Source organism: Alosa pseudoharengus, unplaced genomic scaffold (genome assembly GCF_046254945.1).
Source record: "Alosa pseudoharengus isolate Yale_2024_CS ecotype anadromous, Long Island Sound unplaced genomic scaffold, YU_APseudo_1.1 YU_APseudo_1.1_scf_2, whole genome shotgun sequence".
In the NCBI taxonomy this organism is placed as follows: Eukaryota; Metazoa; Chordata; class Actinopteri; order Clupeiformes; family Clupeidae; genus Alosa; species Alosa pseudoharengus.
The window spans coordinates 14632578-14658874 of NW_027468663.1; the positions used below are offsets into that span (position 1 = coordinate 14632578).

At 46.1% G+C, this 26297-nt stretch overlaps 1 protein-coding gene across 2 annotated transcripts; it reads left to right on the forward strand.

The window, feature by feature from the left end:
* Window positions 1-1670: 1670 nt before the first annotated feature.
* LOC143133909 (vesicle-associated membrane protein-associated protein A-like) lies at window positions 1671-26297 on the forward strand. Of its 2 annotated transcripts, XM_076293863.1 has the most exons (7): window positions 1703-1847; window positions 15640-15792; window positions 18503-18606; window positions 20896-20976; window positions 24172-24345; window positions 24643-24804; window positions 24883-26297. In XM_076293863.1, the coding sequence occupies exons 1-6, from the start codon at window positions 1790-1792 to the stop codon at window positions 24802-24804; spliced, it is 732 nt and encodes a 243-aa protein (XP_076149978.1). In that variant the 5' UTR covers window positions 1703-1789; the 3' UTR covers window positions 24883-26297. The 2 variants fall into 2 exon arrangements, with proteins under 2 accessions (XP_076149979.1, XP_076149978.1); XM_076293864.1 differs by having other exon boundaries at window positions 1671-1847; window positions 24643-26297.

Sequence of the window (26297 nt, forward strand, 5' to 3'; positions counted from 1 at the left end):
TAATCTCAGAAGAGCCACATAAAGACGGTTACAAGAAAAAGTTTGGATATTTAACGTACAGTTAGGCTACTTTCATTCAACAGAGGATTTTTAATACATTTTCTACTAGTTTTAAAAGTAATGTGCAAGTAACTTGAAATGTAAAGTGGAATGACAGAAGTATAGGCCTTAGGCTTCCCATGTAGGCTAAACACCACCCCCTATTTTCCCAGTGTCCTTTGGTATGCAAAGTGGCCTTGGAGTCTGGCTGGCTCATATTCGGTGAGGTGAAGTTCCATGAAAGAATTGAGGCTGTCATCATTTAAGGGCAACTCCATGCAAAACTGTAATATATCCATAACGCCAACTAAATACCATGGCATTGTGTTGGCGTTATGGATGTGACAGTTTTGCGCGGAATTGCCCTTAAACATGAGCGCAGGTTTGTCTTTATATTTTTCATAGGCCTATATGAGAAAGATTTCTCACATGCAAGTGGAATAGGGTTAACACAGCAATAGGCTACTAACTCGTTGCAGTGTGCGATATATAACGGGCAGTTCATTTCGCGTTTCCAGAATCAGTCTTCGGATGGAAACTTTCCCATTTCAGCCCGCTTGTGTTCGCGCTCGCAAGCTGTGGTCGCTGACGTTTCCTTTTTGACATTTTCCTTATCTAGCCTACAGCCAGCACACACATCAACAATAACAATTAGGCTCCAGTGTTCTCGTTGACTGGAATGGAGGGAAATCGGTGATTTTGTTTGACATGGCAACGAACCACGAATGTAGGCATATTGTGCAGGCTACGGTTACGGAGTCAAGTGAGGTGGAAAGTTATATAAATTAGGCTACTCAGATAGAGCTACATTTTAAAATGAACGAACTAAAATAAAATACATTTTAATTAAATACTCATTAATTATTTTCAAAAGCTGAGCCGCATCAGAGGGATCAAAGAGCCGCATGCGGCTCCGGAGCCGCGGGTTGCCGACCCCTGGTGTAGGCCAATCGGCCCACCATTTTTTTCTACTTCGCCACCTACAGATGTTTGACAGGTATGATATTTCGAAACGCCATGTTATTTCCCATAGACATTCGACGCCCGGAAGTTGGGTGGATCCGGATGTTTCGGAGGCGGGACTTATTCCGGAGAGGTCTATTAGGCCTATACCAAAGTCCTTTTAGGCAAGTCCCTCCACTCGGCGGCCATATTGCAACGCTTTTTGGGCACTCATAGGACATCCTATTCAGCAGAAATGCACGTGCACAAGGCTTCACGACACCAATTATGTTTCAGCTACGAGTTCACAACACATGATTGGCACGATGTCTTCACAACACACCATATGATTGGCTCAATGTATTCACATCACACCACATGATTGGCTCAATGTATTCATGTATGTATAAATGTACCTAGCTCAAGTTTACCTATCTGGCCACCACACAGAGCTTGAACATTTGGGACAAGATGTTTTGAGCACATGTTCATCAAGCCTGATTTACCACGGGGTATAATTGTGATCTAGATTGGATTTATAATCTCCAAGGTTAATAAATTGAATTTGCTAAAGGGATAAACAAGGATAACCCACCAATTAACCTCCAAGAAGTATCATCGACTGCAAGCATCGTTCTTGCGCGAGTGCGCGCTCAGTCGCGCGTTCAAGTGCCTGGATCCTTCTGCTACTCGTTTGCTCGCACACAGTAGGCTAGGCAACGTTCAGTCAGTGGCTTCAAACAGGTTTGGGATTTCTACGCTCGCAGTGACACCCCGGAACCGTCACCTAAGCGCATCCCTGGCAAACATGTCCAAGTTGGAGCAGATTCTCATTCTTGATCCACCGACCGATCTTAGATTTAAAGGTAAGGGAATTATGGAGTGTCACGACATGACTGCAACTGAATAGCATGCTAACATTATTATTTTTTAAAACGACACGGATAATTTCACACTCCCCGATTAGTTCACTACACTCCAAACCCGCCATTTTGAGGTAGAGAAAACGAGAATGTATGGGCCACTGCAGATCTCCGCACTGTAACATTAGTGACGTTTCTGTAAGCGGCATGTGTTTGGCCATGGCAAGCTAACATACCTGACTGGCTGGCTGGCTGGTTAGCTAGCTAATAAACTGACAGTTCTGTCTGGCAGGCGTTTTGACAGCGAGCACGTTTCATTCTTGTGACTGAAGTTCCCCAGGGGGGCGTCGAGGCATCCGTAACCGAAAGCCATCATCAAGATCCAAAATAGTTGTCTAATTTGCCTTGTCACTTGACTCTTTGGGTTTGCTACCTCAATATCACCCACGCATTGAAGGGGCCTGGACCTTCAACATTACCCGGTTGCTTGTCATCCGTGCAACGAAACAGCCACTAATTTCCCCTCGATGTGGATGGCCATCATGTCCCTATGCCAAGAGTTAGCTAGCTGGCTAGGTTAGCTGATAACGCTAACACAGTTGAATTAGTTTGCCAACATACATTTTAAAAGAGTACTTGACATTAACAAGATGTTGTCAGTGGAATAATTAGGTCGCTGCTAAATCTGATTGTTATCATCAAAGCGCTGGAGAATTGTTGTGACTGATTAGCGGGCTGACATTCATTGTGGCATCTGCCAAGCTGACCGGTCAGTGAATTGACATTTACATTTATGTCTGGTCGCTCGCTACAGAAAATGTCAATCATGCTGTCATCTCTTGTACGGCGTGTTTTGATGAACGGGAGGCTGTGTTGTATAGTGTGCTATCCACGAAATAACAACAGTTATGCTACGCAATGATCAGTGAAGATCTTGGCTTGCGACTCGTAGCTGCTAGACCTCCAGTGAGATCAAGTGAGGGCGGGGTTCATGCTAAGTTTTCTTACGTGAAATTGCTCCCAAGCTCGCAATTTACTTGTGTTTTCATAACTGCAAGTGACTTTATACTAACGTTTGATAATTGCAGATCAGCAGATGCCGAATCAGTTGCAGCCTGCATTCAGACAGCCTAACTTTGCAAGTGTTGCCTACTTGACGCAGCACGTTTCTATGAGGAGGTGTTAAGTTAGCAGGAGATCGCAGTCGCTGAATTAAACATCTTGGCGAGATCTAAAAACTACCTGACCACCGTTCTGGTAATCTACCAACATGTCAGGCCGCGCATGACGTGTGTTGTATAGCTTGCGGGATGTTACGTAACACGCGGCACACATCCATGTCTCACATCCAGAGCGCAAGAGCGCAAAAAAAGACATCCAGAGACTGCACACAGCACAAACCTCCCAACCGATGAGAAGCGCCGGAGGGTTAACATTCTTTCAAGGGTCGACTGCGTTTAGCTGGCGATTTGGTTGCATTGTTAGGAAATATACGATGGCTACGATATAGCTAGTGCATACCGTAGTTTAAAATGAAGGGCATGGACTTCGAACCTACTTTGAACTTTATAAACTTTCACGAAAAATCCTATAGAAGTAAATGTACAGTAATCTGTTGGTGGATTGATTGATCGATAGAATTGAGCCAGATGTGAATGGGCCTTGCATGCATCAATTGCAGGTCGCATGAGTCTCATTGGGAACTTTGGCAATGATGATAATTGCCTAGATGTTTCTGATGAGGCAGATTTGATAACCCTCAATATAGAGATAATTCTTTAACCAGGGACTGCTTATCTGTCCCCATTCTGTCTCTGTGACTGGTAGTCGCTGCCTTCATGGGAAACTATCAGAGGCTCCTAGGCCTGCCTGTGCTTCACTGGATGTGAGGGAGAGGTGTGTTACTTACACACACACACACCGTATAGTAGTATATACTCTTTTGATCCCGTGATGGAAATTTGGTCTCTGCATTTAACCCAATCATGAATTAGTGAAACACAGCACACAGTGATGTGAAGCACACACTAATCCCGGCGCATTGAGCTGCCTGCAACCACAGCGGCGCTCAGGGAGCAGTGAGGGGTTAGGTGCCTTGCTCAAGGGCACTTCAGCCGTGGCCCACTGGTCGGGGCTCGAACCAGCAACCCTCCGGTTACAAGTCCAGAGTGCTAACCAGTGGTCCACGGCTGCCCCAATCAGAAGGCTATGGCTACATGAAGGTGTACCGATCTCCCCCACAGTTCTGGTTAGGCAGCACGTTTTGCATGTTTGTCATATGAGGTCATCTGTGTGTGTGTGTGTGTGCACCGATTCCTGTTCATTTTGTGTGTGGCCAGGCTTGCCCATTGTGTGCTGGGGTGGCGCTACCTTGTCCACTCTGTGTGTGTGGGCGTGTACGTAGAGAGGATAGGAGTTTTCTGTAAACTCACTTGTTGCCTACTGCTCAGTGTGGTGAGAGGTGATTGGGCAGTGTCTCGGTCCTCAGCTGATCCAGGAACAGCTCATCTGGGGGAGGTTGTTATTAACTCCACACATAAATCCACCCAAGGAGTACAACTGACCCTCTACTCTTATTTGTGCGTGAGAGAGAGAGAGAGAAAGAGAGAGAGAGAGAGAAAGAGAAAGTGTGTCTGTGTGTACTGTACCATGGGCAACCCAGACACCTGCAGCTGGAGGGGTACACACACATCACTGCCACTTGACCGTGGGTATGGGTATGATGGGCATAATGGGCACTGCTGGGCATGGTGCCACTGTCTCCAGTCCTGTCTCTCTCCCTGCTGCCCTCTCTGGGATAGAGGGTGGGGGGCACTGCAAGGCTGCTGATCTCTCTCTCTCTCTCTTTCTCTGCCTGGTTGCTTGTGGTTTATTTAAGACTGTTGGGACTCTAATAAAACTCCAGTACCCCCCCCCCCCCCCCTTCGGGGCCTGGCTCAGAGTGAGCTAAATGCAGCCGTGACGAGTGGAAGCTCTGGGCACTGCTCTGGAGCTCCGCTCTGGATACGGACCCTGCTGGGAGTCTCACACAGTCAGTTTTCTCTCTCTCTCTCTCTCTCTCTCTCTCTCTCTCTCTCACACTTCACACCTCTCACACACACACTCTCTCTCTCTTTCTCTTCTGCTCTTCCTGTCTCTTTTTTGTCTTTTTTGCTCATTTTCTGTCTCTGTTCTCTTTATCTTTTTGTTTTTATCTTTTTACATTCAATAGACCTCAGATCTGTTTTTTGTGTCCCTCTTTTTTATTTCATTTTCACTAGTTCTCTCTGTCATTCTCTGTTTTCACTTTCTCTTTGCCCCACCCCCCCCCAGTAGTATTTATAGTCTGCTGCTGGCCGTGGGGACCCGTGTCTGCAGTGAATGGGAAGTGCAATCTCTCTCTCTCTCTCTCTCTCTCTCTCCCCCTTCCCTGCTCAGCTCCAGCTCTGAGAGAGGGTACAGGCCTTTCCCATCACCCAGCTTCCTGCCTCTGGAACTGGTGGGGCACCAGTGCAAACATTGGGTCCATGGACACCACCAACCCCCAACCACACACATTTGTGTAGCCTACATAGCCAATGCTTTCCCAAGGGATCTGATGGTTGGTGTTTTTCACCACTTATTCCAGTCTGTTCTGGATAGAGAATGATCCTACAGACCCTTTCCCCTCCCTGTTACATAGTATTTCCCAAAGTGAAAACAAATTCTAGCATCTGCATTCTGAGACGGATCCAGATAACCATGTTGTTGGAGGAAAGGTGCAGTACGTTGAACCAGTTCTTTCTGATTAGTGTTGTGGAACACACACTCCCTTTGGTTTGATTTGACTGTTCCATAGAACACTCACCAGAGGAATGGAGCAAGAAAGCTCTGTTACATCATGAGCGTGAAGTATGCTCTGAGCAAGAGTGGATGCCATTCTGATAAGCCAATTCAGACAGGTTCTAGGAGCCCACATTAGTACAGTAGGTACGCGTAGCACTCTAGAATCTTTGGTAGTGAGCGATGGTGTCCACCACAGAGCCATATAGAGAGGGCTATTAGTCCACTCTATTTGTGTTTCTGTATGGATTTGTGTTTGGGGAATGTGTTTGGTCAGGAAAGGTCCCCAGCTGCTAGATATAGCCTAATTAACCATCAGGAGGAGTAAAGCAAGACCTCTTCTGTGCTATCGGCCCACACTGCTGCAGATTTCAGCAGCCACGAGGATCCAGCTCTGATGGAGAATCTAAAATGATGTGATTGTTAAATGAATGTTAGTCAGAATTTTGGCTGGGTTGTGTGGAACACTTGGTTGAACATGTGTGAATGGAGAGAGTGAGAGTGAGAAAGTCTAATACTAATTAGTGTAAGACTAATAGCCTAAACACACACACACACACACACAGAGTGAGAGGGAAGAAGCTTGTCAGCTACCCGCCAGCTCTAGTAATAGGCCTACGCTCAGCATATGCTGGTGCTTATTACGAGACTACACACACATGCAAACTTCACACATAAACTCTACATAGGCCTAGTACACACGCATGAGTATAGTGCAAACACACACACACACAAACAAAAACAAACACACACACACACACACACACACAGTGTGTGTGCTCCCAGTGTATCTTTGACGGAGTGCTGGTTTCATAAGCACTTGAGGGATAAAAAAAATGTAAATCAGTAAATGTGAATGTAAATCAGGTTTGTAGGCCAAGTATACTTGCGTATACAAGGAATTTGGTCTCTGCATTTATCCCATCCGTGAATTAGTGAACACACAGAGCACACAGTGAGCACACAGTGAGGTGAAGCACACACTAACCCGGAGCAGTGAGCTGCCTTGCTACAGCGGCGCTCGGGGAGCAGTGAGCAGTGATAAGCTCATGGAGAGAGGCCCTGCCCTGAACGGAGGAGATTGTGAGGCCTTGTGAAGCCTTGAGATTGTGAGTTTGTGAGTCGTGACCGGCACAACAGGGATGCGGGATGGATTAGTCCCATCGGAATGCTGCTTAGACGAGCTCTTATCTGATTGATCTTTTCCGTGTCAGGTTAATGATTATCGTCTTTAACTTGAATGAGCACACACACACACACACAGGTTTTCTCTCTCCCTGTGGTATGTTTTGGGTAGGGTCCTATTCTATGTCAAACAGTGTGTCTGTTTGTAGTGTGAGTGCATAGTGCAGCAATATGCTTGTGTGAGTGTGTGAGTGACAGGCCTGGTAAAAGGACAGAATTCAAACAACAAAAGTATTAACAGAGAGGGAAGTGAGATTCTTCACGTGTTTACAATCTCCCTGAACCCAGGGGTCTGTTCAAAACCAGCAAACATGAAGTGAACCCTCAGCCTTGTGGTAAGCTAGAAGCCTGATAGCATTAGATTAACATACAGTACCAGCCTGCCCCATTCAGACCTCCCTGGACGCAGCTAACTAAAGTGTTCTTTTAGCTTTGGTGCGACTCCACACCAATGAGATCCTTACACTTACACACACACACACACACACACACACACACACACACTCACACACACACTCACACACACACTCACACACACTCACACACACACACACACACACACTCACACACACACACACACAGAAGAGTGCTTATGTGGCTTTAACAGATGGGCCAGAAATAAAGTGTCAGTTAAAGCGAAGGTTCGGAGTAATTTCACCCTGATGGATGCTACTATCTGCTACTATACCGCTGCGTCGACGTTACTTCCGTGATTTGGGAAAAGCCCGTAAAAGTCCTGGCAGGAAGCATGCATAAGGATGTAGATCCAGGAATGCACTAATATTTTGTTCATAGTACCAGTTTGCAACAATTATTAGTTAACACTAAGTTGTAAACACTTCGGAAAACTGGGATATACCAAAAAACGTTGATGTAATCGCTTCCTGCCAGGACTTTTACGGGCTTTTCCCAAATCACGGAAGTAACGTCGACGCAGCGGACTAGTAGCAGATAGTCACATCCATCAGGCAAGTATTATTTAAATAAACTCCTGGTGTACTTACAAACTTTCCAATGCCTCGTTTTATAAGTAAAAAGCATAGTTGTACTACTGTAGAAGTTTCGTACCATTCAGGGCATTATTAGTGGGGTAATTTACGAGATAAAAGTTGGTTCCATTACGCCTGGAGAAACTCATTAGTTTCTGACCGCACTACTCGACCAGGGTTCGACCAAGGGAAAACACGTTCTGGGAGGGTGTTTGGCTCGGGGTCATGGTGCAAAGGACCCTAGGGTGAAATTACTCCGAACCATCGCTTTAAATGTGATGACCTCCCCTCCTCCCCACGCACCCCTCTCTGCCACAGTAGAATTAGAAAGAGGGACATTCTGATTCCCAGGACCTCTTCGTCACATTACATTCCCAGGATTCCCAGGAACACTACATTACATTACATTACAGATTCCCAGGATCCCCAGGAACACTACATTACATTACAGATTCTCAGGAACACTACATTACATTACAGATTCCCAGGATTCCCAGGAACACTACATTACATTACAGATTCTCAGGAACACTACATTACATTACAGATTCCCAGGATTCCCAGGAACACTACATTACATTACAGATTCCCAGGATTCCCAGGAACACTACATTACTTCCCTCAGACTGCTCGCCTGCCCGACTGACAGGGGCATCTGCACATATATACTTAAATGCCCACGCAGCCATTAAACATTAATGTGCCCTTCCTTTGGAGGCCGCACTATCACGTTGTTTGATCTGATGTCATTTGTCATATGTCCTCACTCCTGTTGGCATTTGTTGTTGCTAACTGATTGAGATGTCTAAGTCAAAGGCACACAGGTCAGACGAGGCTGGCCATCCTTCTTAGCAAGAGCAAGTGGAACAAGCTAATCTCAGTATCAGACCTCTGGCCGGTCTTTGGCCCACCTCGTTGGCAATGCAATGGCCGCTTGTCTCTTCTTGCTTTAAATCTACAATCTTCAAATAAACAGCAGCTGATCACTTTAGCTGGTCGCTTTCATCTCTCTCTCCAGTGTCGCCCGTGTGATCACAGGTTTCTGAGTGTTTGTTGAATGTCTGGAGAAAACGTGAGCCAACCTGCGCGCCATCTCTGAGCTGAGAGGCGTTTCCCCTGAATCAAGCCGTTTCCGAGTGCCACACACTCCGCAGTCATATTTCTCATGCTCCTCTCTGAGAGGTGTGGTCATCGATGGGCAAAGTGCAGACTGGTCCCAGACATTCCCCTGAGTCACAGTCCTTGTGTCCCAAAGCTGGCGCCCGTTCCAAGTCCAGTTCAGTCCAGCCCAGCCGGGCCAAAGCAGGTTGAGCCCAGCTGACTGCTGTCTGTTGACTAAATTTAGATTAGACCTCTGGCGGAGTCATGCGGGAGGGATGGACGGTAATTTAGCTGTTGCCATCCCAAATCACAAATGAAGGTGACCAAAAATGTACCACCTTGACAAAAGATGTGGCGTCAGAGCGTTTGGAACAAAATCCAACATGTTCAGAATTCTTTTGAAATCAGAGTCTGTTTGCCTGTGATCTAATATTGAAACAACCATTTCTTGTGTTGTGTGGTTTTGACTGCAGCACATATGCAAGATACAAAAGGGATTTGGGAGCACTCAATGACGATGATTTTATTAATGTATTTTTTTAGGTCTGTGTTGGGCATGGGGCGAGTTAAAATGTGGTTAATTCATGTAATTGCCTGCACCCATTTCAAAGGTGAACGCCAGGATTCTAATCCAATATTTTTAATCAAATTCCGCTAATTTCTCCTCATGGTGTTCCAGCTGTCCATTTAGTGTCTGCTCAAAAAAACTGCTGTAGATACACAGTCCTGGCTCTGGAAATAGGAAAGCAAAAACAATGCCAGCTAATCAACATGTTGCTTTAGTAGCACGGGAAAGGAGGGGTGTACAGTAGTTTAGATAGCTACATGCTTCATTGATCCCAAGGTAAATTTAGGCAGCCAGTAGGTTTTGACACAAAAACAGGAAAAACACACACACACAAGTAGTGAAAGGATAATAGTAAAAATATCTAAAGCCTTTTGCATGCCTTTGCTGTGAATTTCTGCCTGAAGAACTGCCTAATATAAGAGACAAGAAGGCATTCACAGTGGCCTGTGTAACTTCCATGCCTTGCTCTTAACAACTCACCAGAGGTGTGTTGTAGCCATGGAAATGACTTGTTGACCGTGGCAGTAGGTTCCATATTAAGCATTGTGGTGGAATGAGTAAACATTCTAATCAAGACTGCTTGAGTGTGATGTGTTATCAGGGCACGCTTGTGCGCATGTCTCTCTCTGTGTGTGTGTGTGTGTGAGAGAGAGAGAGAGAAAGTGTATGGTACTCCCCATGTTCACTCCCTAGGCCTGTAGTGTTCTTTTCTCCACGGCTGGTGGTTTGGGAGTTCGCAGTGACCCATTTAGCCGACGCTCTTTTGCTTTTCTGACAGAATGTAACACAGGGGAGAGAGAGAGAGAGAGTTTGGAGTGGGCTGACACCAGAGCAGAGTGCTTGACCTGCCTATTACCTATCATTTTGCCTTGTGGCACAGAATGCCTTCACTCAGTACTATTAGCTATTGCGGTGCCAGGTTGTCTTTGGCCGGACACGTTTCAGACATCCCTCTGGTGTCCAGGTCAATGTAATGTTGGCGTTGCCTCCTCTTGTGTTGTTACCTTGAGATAGGGAGGTTGGTGTGACTCTAGGACTCTGAAAACTGTACTGGCAAGAGTTATGTATGATCCCTGTACTGTAGGTCCAACCAAGCAGGACATTTTTAGGCCAGACCAGAGACTGGGTGTGGGGCAAACAACTCCAACCCATAAAAAGAAAGGCAGATTGAGCTCACTAGCAACGAATTGCAGTTGTCAAAAAGGGCTCCAGACTAACTTTTTGCACTGGTTGCGCTGGTGCGCCTAACTTTTTTTCTTAGGTGCACCAGCACAAAAGTTAGGTGCACCCAAATTTTCCACCACATCGCATTTAACACCGCAGCAGGTTCACTTTTTTTCCTTAACTACTGTCCTATATAGGTTGTCCTATGACTTATGATTTACAATTCTACAAGAAAAGTAACTTATGAAGTGTTGGTGCTTTAAGTGCTTCACTGAGCTGAAATTTAAACTTAAAACATCTCAAGATGAATTAAATAAAAATAACAGTGAGTAAATTAACAGTGCACGTCTTTTAAGGGCTTCAAACTGCACATCTCATGGCTCAATGTCTTACATACTATCCTTCATGATCTTTAGGCCTTGGCTAAACCAGCATTTTCAACATGCTGGGCTGATCACCCATCACTACAAACAGTCTTAGATTACAGAAACTAGAAACTGAACAAACTCTTAGGGTGCTTGAGGAAAAATTTGCAAAGGTCTGTAGAAATGTGGGTGTCTTGGAAGTCAACTTTGGGAGCAGCAGCATAGCTGGCTGATGATCCGTTGGCCTGCATTCGACTCCTGAACCCGCTGTTGTAAGTCTGTTGTGGATGTTTGGATAAAAGCATCTGCCAAACATCAGTCACCTTTACCAGCCCTGGGTTACTTCTGCTGAAGCTGGCTGAGACATGCACTCCTACTGATGCTCCTCTGAGCAGCATCACATCCGTTTTATCACCAGGAAGGCTGGACTGCACTTAACATGGAAATCAGATTGAGACGATGGAGTCCCTTAAGGTTAAACTGCTGGGCAGGATACTTCATCGATTCACCCTGCAGCGCAGCGGGCGAGACAAAAGCATGTGAGCGTAGCCATTAAATACGGCAATGCTAACTCACTCTCACATGAACGCATAAGAGACCGGAATAAAACATGCACTATTGTTACACACATAACAGAGACATAACTAGTGTGCATGAAGACATACTTGAGAGATTGAGAGAGAGAATGAAAGCTAATGGAATACAGAAGAGCTACCAGATACCAGAGTGGCTTTTCGAGAGTCCTAGTGTAAGCCTAGCTGAATAAGAGCCCATATGGAGACTAAAACAGTATACTAGAAATGCCTTCTAGCATTACATACTACCATACTACTCTGACTAAGACTAATCTCGCTAACATTTCAATAAGTACAACTCAAAAGAATCCAAACTTGATAGGTGGCCTTGACGGTGTGTGATGCACCAATCAGAGGGGTGTACAGTAAATGGCCAGGGTGGCTGTAAGCCCCCCCAAGCCCCCTCAGCAGTAACGCTATCTGTGAACACTGAAGACGGCGCTCTAAATAAAGAGTCTGGACACCCACACTGCCGCTGCCTTATCTTCAGTCTGCTGGGCAGGATGAAGGACAGGACACACACGTGCACACACACACACACACACACACACACACACACACACACACACACACACACACACACACACACACACACACACAGACACACGCATATGCAAACACACACACATGTGCTCTGCGCACACACACACATATACACATATGCAAACACACACACACACACACACACACACACACAGATACAGCACACATGACCACATACACACACACATATACAGTACATACAGAGTAAGACATGAACTCACCCAAACACCCAAATCCCACACATAAGGGACTGGACAGAAAATAAACACGCACGCACACATGCACTCATTTGAGCTGGACAAAACACACACATGGAGGGCGGCAATGGCTGATGCCTTCACCTCTAGCCCTGAATCAGTTACAAGGCTCCTCATTGGTCAGTTTAGCGCCAGCTGAGTTGCACTGATTGAACGTTATGACACACCATCCATTTATTCTAAAATTGTTCTCACATACATGAGCATACACACACACACACACAGATATCCAATCAAGCACACACTCTCACTCCTTTGAAGATGGAATGTTCCTCCAGAGTGTTCCAGTGATTGTGGTTGGAGGGGGGGTGGGTGGGCTTTTCCTGCCCTTTATGAAGTTAAGTGAGTGCTGTGATTTCTCTGAGAATGTACGTTTCAAAGCCTGCTCAGCTCTTTGATCTTCCGGAGAGGACCCCCCCCCACCTTACCTTCAGGCAAATGATTCTGGTTTCCTTGCTGCTTCAGTCGCCTGGGACCAGGGGCTGGGAGAGAGACCTACCTGCCAGAGCTTCCATAGCCAGAGCATGTCCGTAATGTACGATTCTACCTTAAAGTCCCAGGACTCCAGAGTGAGTTTAGCTTGAGATAAGAAGTAAAGAGTGAAGTGTGCGGAATTTACCCAATGTGACACAGGCACTCGCTACATTCAGACACCAAACCCAAGCCAACTGTTTCATTACTGCTGTACAGATACTGCTGCTGTTCTGCTATGCTCCCATGTGTACATACAGTACAGCTCCAAGGTGTCACAGTGGTCACGACGAATGGTCACCGTGGTCACCAGGGGTGTAGTGGTAAAATAAGAGGTGGGTAAACTAGGAATTTTGTGATCATGGTAAGGTGGACTGCGCCATGCGGTATCGGATTTTTATTAGAATATGTTTGATGATGGTGGAGGTTATTGTCCAATTCCTAGAACAATACCAGTGGTATTAAATGGTTCCTAGAGTGTTGATGAATGTACATATTGTGAATGTGAATACTACAGTGTGATTTTATTAATGTTAAACGTTGCATTTGGTGAATAAACTGTTTTGAGAGGTGGATAAACTCTAATAAGAGGTGGATAAACTATATCTCTGAAGTTTCAGAGGTGGATAAACTGCGTTTACTTGCGTCTAGCCTCCACTACACCCCTGGTGGTCACATGTCCAGAGGATAACATTAACTTTTTGGTCTATCTGCCAATGGCAGGTAAATAGAAAAACTTAGTTAATCAACTTCTGTGTTGTAGTCAAAGTCCTTATAAGGTCTCTGTTGTGGTGGTGAGTGTTTGCAGTGAAGTAAACTCATGTAGGCGACCCGCCAACAGCGTCTCACCTTGTTTATTATATTCGAGAGTGCAAGAGTTTTTATTTGCGTTTGGTGAGTTGCACGTGCTAATTTTAAACCCTGGCTAGCGGGCACGGCGGCACTGTCATCGCAGTAAAACTAATGGAGGTTGGTCCAGGGCCCAGGTGCTTGGTCCACTCCACTCTGGAGCCGGCTGGCTCGGGTTGGCCCGGCCCAATTGATTTTTCCAGGAAAGCGATCCTGAAACCCGACCCCTGGGCTCTACCTGCACCGAGTCCAGGATCAATAGTGTAACGGCTCCATGGAGTCGCCAAGCACCCCGCCCCTGTGCCACGCTGTAGATCACCCTCATATGTTTCGTCCTCCACACAGGGGCAGCACCAGGAGAGAGTGTGTGTGTGTGTGCGTGTGTGCGTTTGTTACCTCATCCCAGGTATTCTTCAGGGCTGTCATTTGCGCTCTCTAGTGTCCAGCCCTGAGATCTGAGCTGACCGGGACTCGCATCTGATGCCTGTCTGATAGGCAGCACGTCCATTTCATCTCCATCATCACCATTACCAGCAGAAGAGTGCCAGGAGAGTCCTGAGTCTCACGCTGTAAAGTAAAGTAAAGCAAAATGGCTGGTATTTAACAAGCGATCCAAAGCAACAGACTCACAGCGGCAGGATCGGTATTCAAACGTGGCCCGACTGATTGTCAGGTGGCGTCCCGGCCTCTGATCAGCCACGGCCGGTCGCGGCCGTGTTTGCGTGCGTGTGTACTTGCGTGTATGAGTTCGTGTGCATGTCAGCGTTCCCATCAGATGCTTTCTCTCCACAGCTAGTCCCGGGTGCCTGCTGTTGACAGTAAACAAGTTTCCCTGCACAATCACCCAATGGGGTTTGAACTCTCGACCCAGAATCAGGAGTCACAGAAGCCATCATAATTTTTCTGTTTTTCTGCAGCCCCCTCTAGTTCTCTGAATTCATTCAGACATATGGGATTAGGATTGGTGAATGGTTGGATGCAGGTAATTGTGTTAGGTCTCTGAAGGCCGGCTCTGATTGGCTGATGGCTGGTGGGATGGATCGGTTATGTGGCTGATGGAGCTGCTGTGATTGAGTTTGGACTCTACTGGTCGGCCAGTGAGCCGCACCATCATATGATCTATGATTCCATTAGAGTGTTGTTCATCATGCCAATACAGTGTACAGCCATTAGGTCCATCAGCAGGAGGGATTAAGTGAGGACACACACACACACAAATACACACACACACACACACAGATAAAGATGCACGTACACACACATACATTTATAGGCATACACTCCCACAAGCAAATACTCTGATATATCATGCACGTACACACAGTGCTTGCATGTGTTTGTGTCTTTATGTTGGCTTGATCCAAGTGTGGTGGCATGATCAGAGAAGGATGTCCTATCCGAGTGTGGTGGCATGATCAGAGAAGGATGTCCTATCCGAGTCTAATGTCCTAATGGACAGCGTGTCCAGTCATGGGACGGTGTTTGGCCTAATTGGGCCCCTCTGTCTTCCCTGTAACCTGCTGAGTGCATCATCTGGGGCCATCACACACACGCACGCACGCACGGCATTAAGGACATGAACACACGCACACACCTGTAACCTGCTGAGCACATTATCTGGGGCCATCACACATGCACACACACACACACACACACACACACACACACATGGCATTGAGGACATGGACACACACACACACACACCTGTAACCTGCTGAGCACATCATTTGAAGCTCTGGTACCATCACACACACACCAGACCGCTCAACAAATACAGGTGCCCCCGGCATCCCCTTTAAAACGAGATGCTGCATCTCAGGGGGTTAACCTTAAAATAATAAATTTCTTGAAAGGTGCACACTCTTTAACATGAACTCTCTCTCTCTCTCTCACTCTCTCTCTCTCTCTCACTCTCTCACTCTCTCAGGTCCTTTCACAGATGTGGTGACCACTAACCTGCGTCTAAAGAATCCGTCCGACAGGAGAGTATGTTTCAAGGTGAAGACCACAGCGCCGCGGCGCTACTGCGTACGACCCAACAGTGGAGTCATAGATGCAGGAGCCACTGTCACTATCTCAGGTACACACACACACACACACACACACACACACACACACACACACACACACACACACTACAGCATGTGGCACAGTCACTTGGTACTCACACACTCCTTGTCCCCCTTTCTCTCTCTCTCTCTCTCTCTCACACACACACACACACACACACACACACACACACACACACACACACACAGTCCTTCACACACACTCCTGTTAATACCACACACTGCACACTAGGGTTGGGCACTGAAACACGGTCTTAATATGGCACCGGTGCCGACACAAACGATAGTAACTCCATCGAATAACAACGTGGATTTCGGTGCCTCATTTCGGTGCTTAAATAGAGTTTTTTTTTATTTATTTATTATTTTTTTTATACGAGGCATCACTGCATGTCATGTGCCATCTCTAATGTCTTGCTCTGATAGCAACACATCCAGACACAGTTAGCTAACAAACACTGGATGTATAAACCAGAGGGGTGCACCACGTAGGCGAGTGGACAGTGTTTGACAGCTTGCGTGAGCCCAAGTAGCTTACTTTAACATGATATCGCGAGCTCAATAAAAGTCAAAATCTAGCAGTGGGCCTGCCTAACTACACACAAGCAAAAGGCTATGAAACAACAGTAGCCTACAGTATGTGTTACACAATATCCTTGCTAATGCGCTAACTGGCATTTATTAGAGGGGATGCATCCCCTCTATTGAAATCCGAAAACTTCTTCTTCTTATTTTTCTTTTTACCTTTTTGTGCTCGCTATTCAGCCCAAACCGCTTAACGTACAAATTTGGTTCAAACACCGTTCCGTAGATCTTCCAAGGCTTTACCGTCCTATCCGTTTCTCATTTTTGAGAAGTTTATACTTTTTGAGATATTTGTAATTAAATGTGTATTTTTCCCCCATAGACTTGAATGGGGGCTGTGATGTCATAATAGAGCCAGCTGCGCTCGTTAAGTAGTTCTCAGAGCAGTTCCCAGGCTAATCAGAACACTGGCACAGGTGTCACCTGTGAGGAATTCAACTGTCTCAGCCTCTAAGCATACAATCTAGCTATACCTGAACTACACATCCTGTTAAAGTGTTTCCTGTGTGTCAAAATAAAAGTCCCAGCCATATCTCATGCATTCAGCATTATATCTCCAGAACGGCTTGACGTACATGCTTCAAATTTGGTACGAGTGTTTTTATGGACTCAAAGGTGAAGTGAGTTGATGTTGGAGGTTGAAGGTCAAATGTCAAGGTCAAAAACACCTTGAGTGTGATATCTCAAGAATGCCATGTCACACAAGATTCAAATTTGGTTACTCCAAAAGCACCTTTGCAGGTATCACAATTACCCTGCCAACCAGCTAGCAGCAAGCTCAACAGCCCCACCAACACCCTAACCAGCAGATTGCATCCCCTCGTGTAATTCCTCGGAATTGCATTTCTAGTTTGAAATGTTATCAGCAAAGTTGTAAGGTGAAAACTTTATTTCACAGTGTGTTCTAAACAACATATGGCATGATATTAATCTTTCAAGTGCATGAGGCCCATATAGCATCACAATGAATATGAAGATCATGTTAAAAGTTTGCTGGCAAAAACATAAGGTTAGGCTACATACCTGATGTCACTGAGCTGTCAAAGAGGCTACAAAACCATCTCCGTACGTAATTAAACTCAGCTGACTGGTGTTAGCGCATAGCCATAGTTGCTGTTAAAATGCCTACTAGGCTAGCGCTGGGAATCTAAACACTTCAACACCGACATGTAGCCTAACTATTGCGTGTTATGGGTTAAGACATGAAATGTCTTGAAGCATTTGGGAACACACTGAATTAACTGTTAGTCCCTGTTCCCTGTTAGATTAGCTTGCTTGCAAATGCCATTGTCCATGGCCTGGCAGTTCTATAATAAAAAAAAAAAGCAATTCATGCTTTAGACCATTTTAATTCAAAACATTTTAAAAACAAAGTTTCGATTTAGCACCAGTATCGGATAAAACCCAAACGATACCCAACCCTACTGCACACTATGTATGACTGCGAGGCGACTATGACTACATCACGCACACACATACTTTTAGTTATGCTTTATTACACATTCACACACTAGAATGCGATCACACACACATATTTAATAAGAACATATGTAAGACCCCCTCATTTCTCAATAAACTGAATCTGCCAAGAGCCAACACACCACTGCCAGTGTAAGCTGTGTTTGGAAACCAGAGACAGTAACGCCTCAATTGTAGAGTAGTAACGACTGCTATATTACACCTTAGTCTCAGAGTGCTTTGTGGCGTTTATAATGCCTTCATTACCCTTGTGTCCAGTCTGATCAGTTGCTTCTGTGGGGGGATATACGACTTCTGGTCTAAGGGCTCATGAGTGCCCTCCAGTGGCCACTAGGGCAATTTCACCACTGGATATTTTATCACACACTGGGATAATAACCCCTCTCTCTTTCCCTCCCTTCATCTCCTTCTCCTCTCCTCCTCTCTTCTCTTCTCCTCCTCTCTTTTCCCCTGCCTTTTCTTTTTCTTTCCTCTCATCTCCTCTCCTCTTTTCCTCCACTCAAATTCCCTTTTCTTCTTTGCTCATCTCGCCTTCACACACCTCACTTTTCTCCACTTCACTGATTCTCACTCATCCTCCTCTCTCTTTCTCTTTTTGCCTCCTCCCCTCCCTCTGTCTTGTCTTCTCCTCCTCTCCTCTCCTCTCCTCCTCTCCAGTAATGCTACAGCCGTTTGACTACGATCCCAATGAGAAAAGTAAACACAAATTTATGGTGCAGACCATCTACGTTCCATCCAGTGGCACTGACATGGAAGCTATGGTGAGAACTTCCTATCTCTCTCTCTCTCTCTCTCTCTCTCTCTCTCTCTCTCTCTCTCTCTCTCTGTTTGTGTTACTGTTTGTGTGGTTGGGGTTTTACACATGACTGGAATACATTTTGTTTGTGTATGTATATGTATACATTACTTTGTGTGTTTGTGCTTATGTAAACATGTTTGTTTTTGTAATTACTGTTACTTACGGTCATTACTTACCTTATTACTGCTACGAAATGCAATGTTGTTACTGTAAGAACATTCTGGCCTTAATCTTAATAGACATTATAGATCTACATCCTTATCACACACACACACACACACACACACACACACACACACACACACACACACACACACACACAATACAGAAGTCAAAGCGGACACACCTGATGCCATCAGTGTCATGCACACACACACACACAGGCACATACACACACACACACACACACACACACACACACACACAAACACACACACACGCCTCATATTGCCCCCACAGATGCCCTTACACACACATACACACACGCAAGCACTCACCCACCCCAACTTAATTGCCCTGAATGTGTGTGTTTGGCTTCGATTCTGCATTGACGTAGGCTTTCAGTCCCACCGCTATCGACCTCAACACACACATACATCGCTAGTCTCTACTGATCACCACAAACCACACACACACCCATACACTAGCCTCTCTCAGACCAAGTTCTTGTGGGCTTTGTGTGGAGGGAAAATCAGATTTTTCCACTTCATACAGTACTAGAGAAGGTCTGGGGAAGCACACCCTCATACACTCACATCACACTGACGCACTCCACTCCTGATATTAGTGTCTTGTGTAAGCAAACAAAGCTTTGAAAATGGTGATGACTACATGATACGTCATTTGAAGATTTGTTGTTTAAAAGATATAACAAAGTTGTAGAGGGCGCTCTGGGCCAGAGGTTGGTCATATGTGCTACACTGTAAGTAAACAATATTTGCAATACTAAAAATCAGACTGAAGTATCAGCTCCAGGCCACAAGGGGGCGACAGAGACCACAGGCTCTCTGGATTGCCAGCCTACCCCAATGAACAGGAAGCAGCATCTCAGCTCTCCATCACACTGGGCCGATCAGGGATCAGTGGTTCCATCGCATGCCCAGTGTTATCAGAGGGAGCAGCACACCATGCCTTATCCCCACATAGTTGGCCTGTCTCAGTCAGCTCTTCCCCAAGTCTAGAGGCGGACAGGACTGCTCAGCTTCAGAAATTAAATCTCCCAACACATATTTGTTGCCGCCATTCCTTAAACCTGCTGATCATAATCAGCCTAACTCTTCAGCCAAGTAGATCAGCTGATTCGTTGCATCTCCTGCCTTAGGCAGGGGGAATACATTACAAGACTTTTAGACCTCTGTCCATGTCATGTGAAGAATCCCCCTGAGCCTCAGGGCTAAGCTACACCAGGCACGTAACTGAAGTGTTCCGTTCGCACTGCGTCTGCTGCAACAATTAGCTTCCACTGAGTGGAAGTAGCTACACCAGACGTGATAGTGGCGCGTACGTTCGAAAAAAATAGACCATTCTTCTAAAATGGATTTTACGCGTCGCAAACGGAACGCTTCAGTTACGCCCCTGGTGTAGCTTCCCTGTCAGTATACAGGTGACATGGGTTAGGCCTCGTTCTTAACCAAAACCTTTTTATTTCAATGGAGAAATTTATTGAAGTTTTCTTTTTTAGTCTAGGACCAGTCTTAATCCATGCGTGGAATCCCAGACCTGACAGATGTAGTTTTAGGGTGATCTGATGTAGTGTGATCTATCTGAGTTTAGTCTAGTAGGAAGGGGCTCCCATATGGCACGGGCACCTCTCTTCTTTAGTGACCGTGGGATCATGCTGACCTCTCCTAGGCCCTTGGCTGCATATGACCTTCCTCTGACCTCTACTCTAGATCTGGCTGGAAAGTTGGGCTCTGCATTGAATAGAGTTGAGTTGAACTAAAATCTCTCCGTGTGGGCACCTGTTGTTATAAAACCTGATTACGAAATTTGTGTACATTTGTTGTGTATGTGTGTGTATGTTTTTGCATATGCATGAGTATGTGTGTATCTATGTGTGTTTACTCGGTGTGAGGGTTGGTGTTAGTATGCAGTCTGTGCAGACGTGTGTGTGTGTGTGTGTGTGAGTGTGAGTGAGACAGAGATCGACCAGCTGCTTGTAGTTGGCTCTGATGAGTAACATGCCTATCCTTCCCTGTTTGTATGTGTGTGTGTGTGTGTGTGTGTGTGTGTGTGTGTGTGTGTGTGACAGTGGAGAGATGTGCGGCCAGAAGACCTCATGGACTCCAAGCTAAGATGTGTCTTCGATATGCCTACCGAAAACGATAATGTGGTAAGAGCTGTATTGTGTGTGTGTGTGTGTGTGTGTGTGTGTGTGTGTGTGTGTGTGTGTGTGTGTGTGTGTGTGTGTGTGTGTGTGTGTGTGTGTGTGTGTGTGTGTGTGTGTGTGTGTGTGTGTGTGTGTGTGTGTGTGTGAGCGAGCAAACTGAAACGCTGCACTGGATTGTTATTCACAGGCATCATTAGAAGCCAGCATAAGTCCTGCTAGCCATCATGTTTGCGGTGTAGGTGTCTTATACTCTCTTCTCTCATCGGTTGCTCTGCAGACTTGTTCCTATTAAGCTGCTTCAGTGTTGGGGTGATATGTCATCATAGAGACTCCCTGTGTCCATGTTTCACTAAACTCGTTTTCTCCAACATACACAGTCAAACATCAGAATAATACACTCAAAATAACACACACACACACACACACACACACACACACACACACACACACACACACACACACACACACACACACACACACACACACACACACACACACACACACACACTCACACACAGTGAATCACTTACTCTGTTCTGGGGTTGTGGTTTGAGCTTGTCAACTCACACTCAGACACACCACCTGACACACACACACAGACACACTCACACTCACCCTCTCAATCATAGCTGAATGTTTGCCTGTCACTGGGGCAGTTACAGCCCACACAGACTGACAAAGTTACCCACAAATATATTTTGTCTTTTCTACGTAAACACTCACCCCCACCTCAAACCACACACATACACATCTAAACATGTACATGAACACACACACACACACACACACACACACACACACAGTTCACTGACTGTCACTGCTCTGCCATTGGGCTGTATCTCTCTCTCACACACACACACACCCCTCTAACTCGTCTCTCTCTTCTGTAGTGTGTGGCAGGTGAATGTAGTGGGCCGGCGGCGGCCTCTGCGTCTTGGCCCTGTATGACCCCGGGGGCGTTCAGTACGCCCCTGAGCGCGAGCGTGAGCGGCCGCCCCCCCTACAGCACCCCGGCGTCCAGCGCAGCAGGGGTCCGCCGACTCGGCCAGAGGTCAGAGGTCATGCAGCTCAGGAGGCAGGTTGGTGAGGGTCAGGAGGTCAGGCAGGCTAGGTGCAGAGGATGGATGATAATCGCTCACAGCCCTAGGACTTCTCTCTCTTTCTCCATCTCTCTCTTCCTCTCTCTCTCTCTCTGTCTCTTTCTGTCTCTCCACTCTCATGGCTCACTCCCGTGTGGTAGTTGGAGTCTGGACCAGATTGACTCTCTTCCTGCACGCTCCACAGCAGTGGGAGAGAGACAGATGCCGGAGACATGTGGGTCTCATCTGGTGTCTTTACACATAGTGTAAAGTGAACGCAACCCACCAGTGTGGCAGGTAGTGCTCTGTGATTTCGTGCTACTCGCCAAACGGAAAATCTACCCGCATTTGGCGTCTGACGGGGGCTTTTTTTGTACCAAGGATCACTGTAGTTCCAGACCAAACCACTACATTGACTGGCATGGGCACGAAGGCCTTAAGAGGCACAAATATGGTCACCGTGGCTGCTGTGGAATACCTGTCCTGGTTAGTAAAGCTTGTGCCTTTTTTCTGCCCCTCTTCACCTCAGGTACATTAAGCATGGTTTAAAGACTTGCTCTTGTATTTGTGATTGGCATTATGGCACGTTCCATTTGCCTTTTAAGTGGGAAATGGGAACTGGGCATTGTGCTTTCATTTACTGTTGATTGACGCAGCCATCTTGAAATTTCAAACTATTCGAAAAAAACGATTCTGCCCGTCAGGTGACCTCTGAAGCAGGTGCTAGTGTGGATGAGGAGTGCCCCTCCTACTGCATCCAGAGGACACCCCCCCCCCCCCCCATCTGCATCCAGCCGCAGTTCATAGCCACCAGCAGCACATAGCTCAGGGTCAGAGGGCAAAGGTCAAATAGGTCAGCTCAGCTCATGGGTCAGACTTCAGAGGGCTAATAATTACAGACCTGACTAGCACAGGAGGCCTCTTAGTCACGCATACTCTCCATCTCTCTGTCTCATCTTTCTGTCTCTCTCTTTCATCACTGATTTTCTCTCTGTTCTCTCTCTTTCTCTCACTCCTTAACCTCCCTTTACCATCTCTCTCTCTCTATGTCTGGTCTTTCTCTCCCTCCCTCTCGCTCTCTGTACAGTATCTCTATATCTCTCAGCCTGTTCTATATCTTCTCCTTGCTCCTTAACTCACTCCATCTTTCTGTCTATCTATGAGTCTAATGGCTCCTACACACAGCTGCGTGTGTTGCAGTGCTGGAGACGCATCCCATTCACTTTACATGGGCTCACGTCATCCGTTGCCGAACTGAATTGTGGGTCCGGGTCACGTTTCTCTCGTTGCTCGCGTTGTGAAGTTCAGCTGTTACTGCACCAACAGACGGCACCGGCCAATCAAGCCAATCGACGGACGGCACCAACCAATCAAATTACGGTTATACTTCAAGTAATTTGCATAGCCACCGTCGGGAACACCCACTGACATGCGTTGACGGAACGCAACTGTGTGTAGAAGCCGTAACCCAGATTATCTATGAGTCTGCCTCGCTGTCGTCAACTGTCCAAGGAGTCACTTGCATCGAGATAGCCACACCACACCGAATGCTGTTTTCTGTTTATTTATTGTTGGGACACCGTTGCCAAGATACCGACAGTTGTCTTCTCAATATGTTGAAGGATGGATACATGCAAATTCAACAAAACGAAAACAATCTTAGAAGCCGGAATTTTGTACAAATATTTGATTCGGAAATGACTCAATACCTTGCTGCTGCGGAATGCTATCTTAGAAGGCAGTATTTTCCCCGTTTCGGACAGAGTGAAAGTCTGATCTTTCGTTCTCTCTCTTTTATTGTACCTTTTAACTCTGCCTTCTCTTTGCCCTCGCTCCATCAGTCTCAATTTCTCCCTCCCTTCTGCATCTCTCTCTCCATCTCCTTCTCTCTCATATCTCTCTCTCTATATATGCATCTCTCTCTTTCCCTTTTCTTACACTCATTTCTCTCATTCTTGATTGAGTCTCTCCTGTGTCCCACTCACTTATTTCTGTGTGTGTGTGTGTGTGTGTGTGTGTGTGTGTGTGTGTGTGTGTGTGTGTGTGTGTGTGTGTGTGTGTGTGTGTGTGTGTGTGTGTGTGTGTGTTTGTGTGCATGCATGTGTGTATGTCTGTCCAGCATGAGGTGGATTCAGCTAAGCCGGCGCCAGTTCTGAACTCCTCGCGAGTGGACGGCCCGTCAGGTCTGAGAGGTTCCACGATGGACGATACGGAGATGAGGAAACTTCTAGAAGACTGCAAGAGACTGCAGGCTGAGATGAGCAAACTTGCTGACGAGAACCGACTACTCAGGGTAACAAACACACACATCATCACGGAGGCGCACACACGCTCTCTGATAAAGACACACACGCTCTCTCATTTTAGATGCATATGGAAATTACCGTCAAAAGCCTCCAACTCTGGTGTTTCTTTTGATGTAATGATATAATAAATGTGCATAAACTACACTCTGCATGCAAATACAGTCAGCATTATAGATAGGATTAACAAACAGTCATCTGTCTGCAAGGCACCACTGGCTGAGATCTGGTAGACGTTTGGCCTGTATTCGGCACACTGACCAATGCCCTGTCTCCTCTGTTTGCAGGACGACGGTGTGAGAATGAGGAAGCCCATGTGGTCAGACAACGTCATGTCCAACGCCAGCGCTCTGATTGGCCGGGAGTCGGCTGTCAGCTCCCTCCCTTCCCTCCTCGTCGTCATAGCAGCCATCTTTATCGGGTTCTTCCTGGGCAAGTTTGTGTTGTAGGCGGATCTGAGGATGGGACTGGGCAAGTTTGTGTTGTAGGCGGATCTGAGGATGGGACTGGGCAAGTTTGTGTTGTAGGCGGATCTGAGGATGGGACTGGGGGCTGTCTGTCTGTCTGTCTCGCAGCCTGTCCGCTATCCCTGTCAGCCTTTGTGTGTGTGTAGGTGTGAGTGTGTTCGTGTGTGTGTGTGTGTGTGTGTGTGTGTGTATGTGTGTCTGTCCGTCTTTATGTTTGTTTGTCAGTCTGGTATGGGAGAGGGTGGGGGAAGGGGTTTACAAGGGCTGGAGAAGCTTATAATTCACTCTGCCATATCATTCATTACCTGTGGTGGGGCCTGCCTGAAAGCCACACATACACACACACACACAGACGACATATACGCGCACACACGATACATACACAACATAACACATAATACATGTCATGTATACATATACACAATACGCAGAAACACACACACACACTACATAACTTCTATGCACAAGCATATGCACTACATGGACATTACAACTACATAATAATGACATACTCTCTGCACAAGCTGTATCGATACACACATACACACACTCTTTAGGTCTGGCCTGTTTTGCAATCAGTCACACTCGTACCACTTACTGAGCAGAGAGTGGTATTCCTCTCTCACTATCTTTGTTTGTTTGTTTGTTTGTTTATGGGAAGATAGAGAGATGAATGCTGTCTGTGTGTTGTCCTGTGGAGGAAAAAGAGGCAGAGAGGCTCAAGGAACGAGTGATGAACTGTCCTCTAAGTGGAAGAGAAGAGAGAGAGCGAGTGAGAGAGAGATGAAAGTGTGTCCCTGTTCCTCTGAGTGAAGAGGTCCATTCAGCATTTTTTGTCTTCCTTTTCTTTTTCTCTCTTCTTGGATGTCCCTCCATCCCTCGCTCGCGCTGGATCTCAGTAGAGGGACGGCTGGAGGGTCATATGCTTTTAATTCTTTTAAAAATAAATAAATAAATAATAAGAAACGATCAAAACTAAGGAGTGAAGAAAGAGTGAAGAAAAAATGGGACTGAGAGAGCGAGAGTGAAAGAGAGAAAAGAAGGAGAGCAAAAAAGTCCTTCCCTAGAACTTCAGAGTCCGCACAGTAACGGTTCACTTTTAACAATTGCTTTTTTATTACTTTTCCCCCTTTCTCACTCTCCCGCCCTCACTCTCTCTTACTCTCTCACTCCTTGTGAGTGAGTTGTCAGGCAGACCACAGACTGAGGTGCCTCTTACATCATTGTTGTTTTTGTACATCTGATTTCTCTTCCCTAACACAACACAACCTGTTTTATTACTGTTATTGTTATTATTATAATTATTATTATTAATGACTCATGCTTTTGTTTTGATGCTGTGTCCTTACTGAGGCGTAAGGTGACTGAATATGAACTCTGTTCATCTCTCCTCCTGTCCCTTGCTATTCAACGTTTCAGAGAAAAAAGAAACATGGAAAAAAAACAAAAAAGAATAAACACCTTAAAAAACAGGA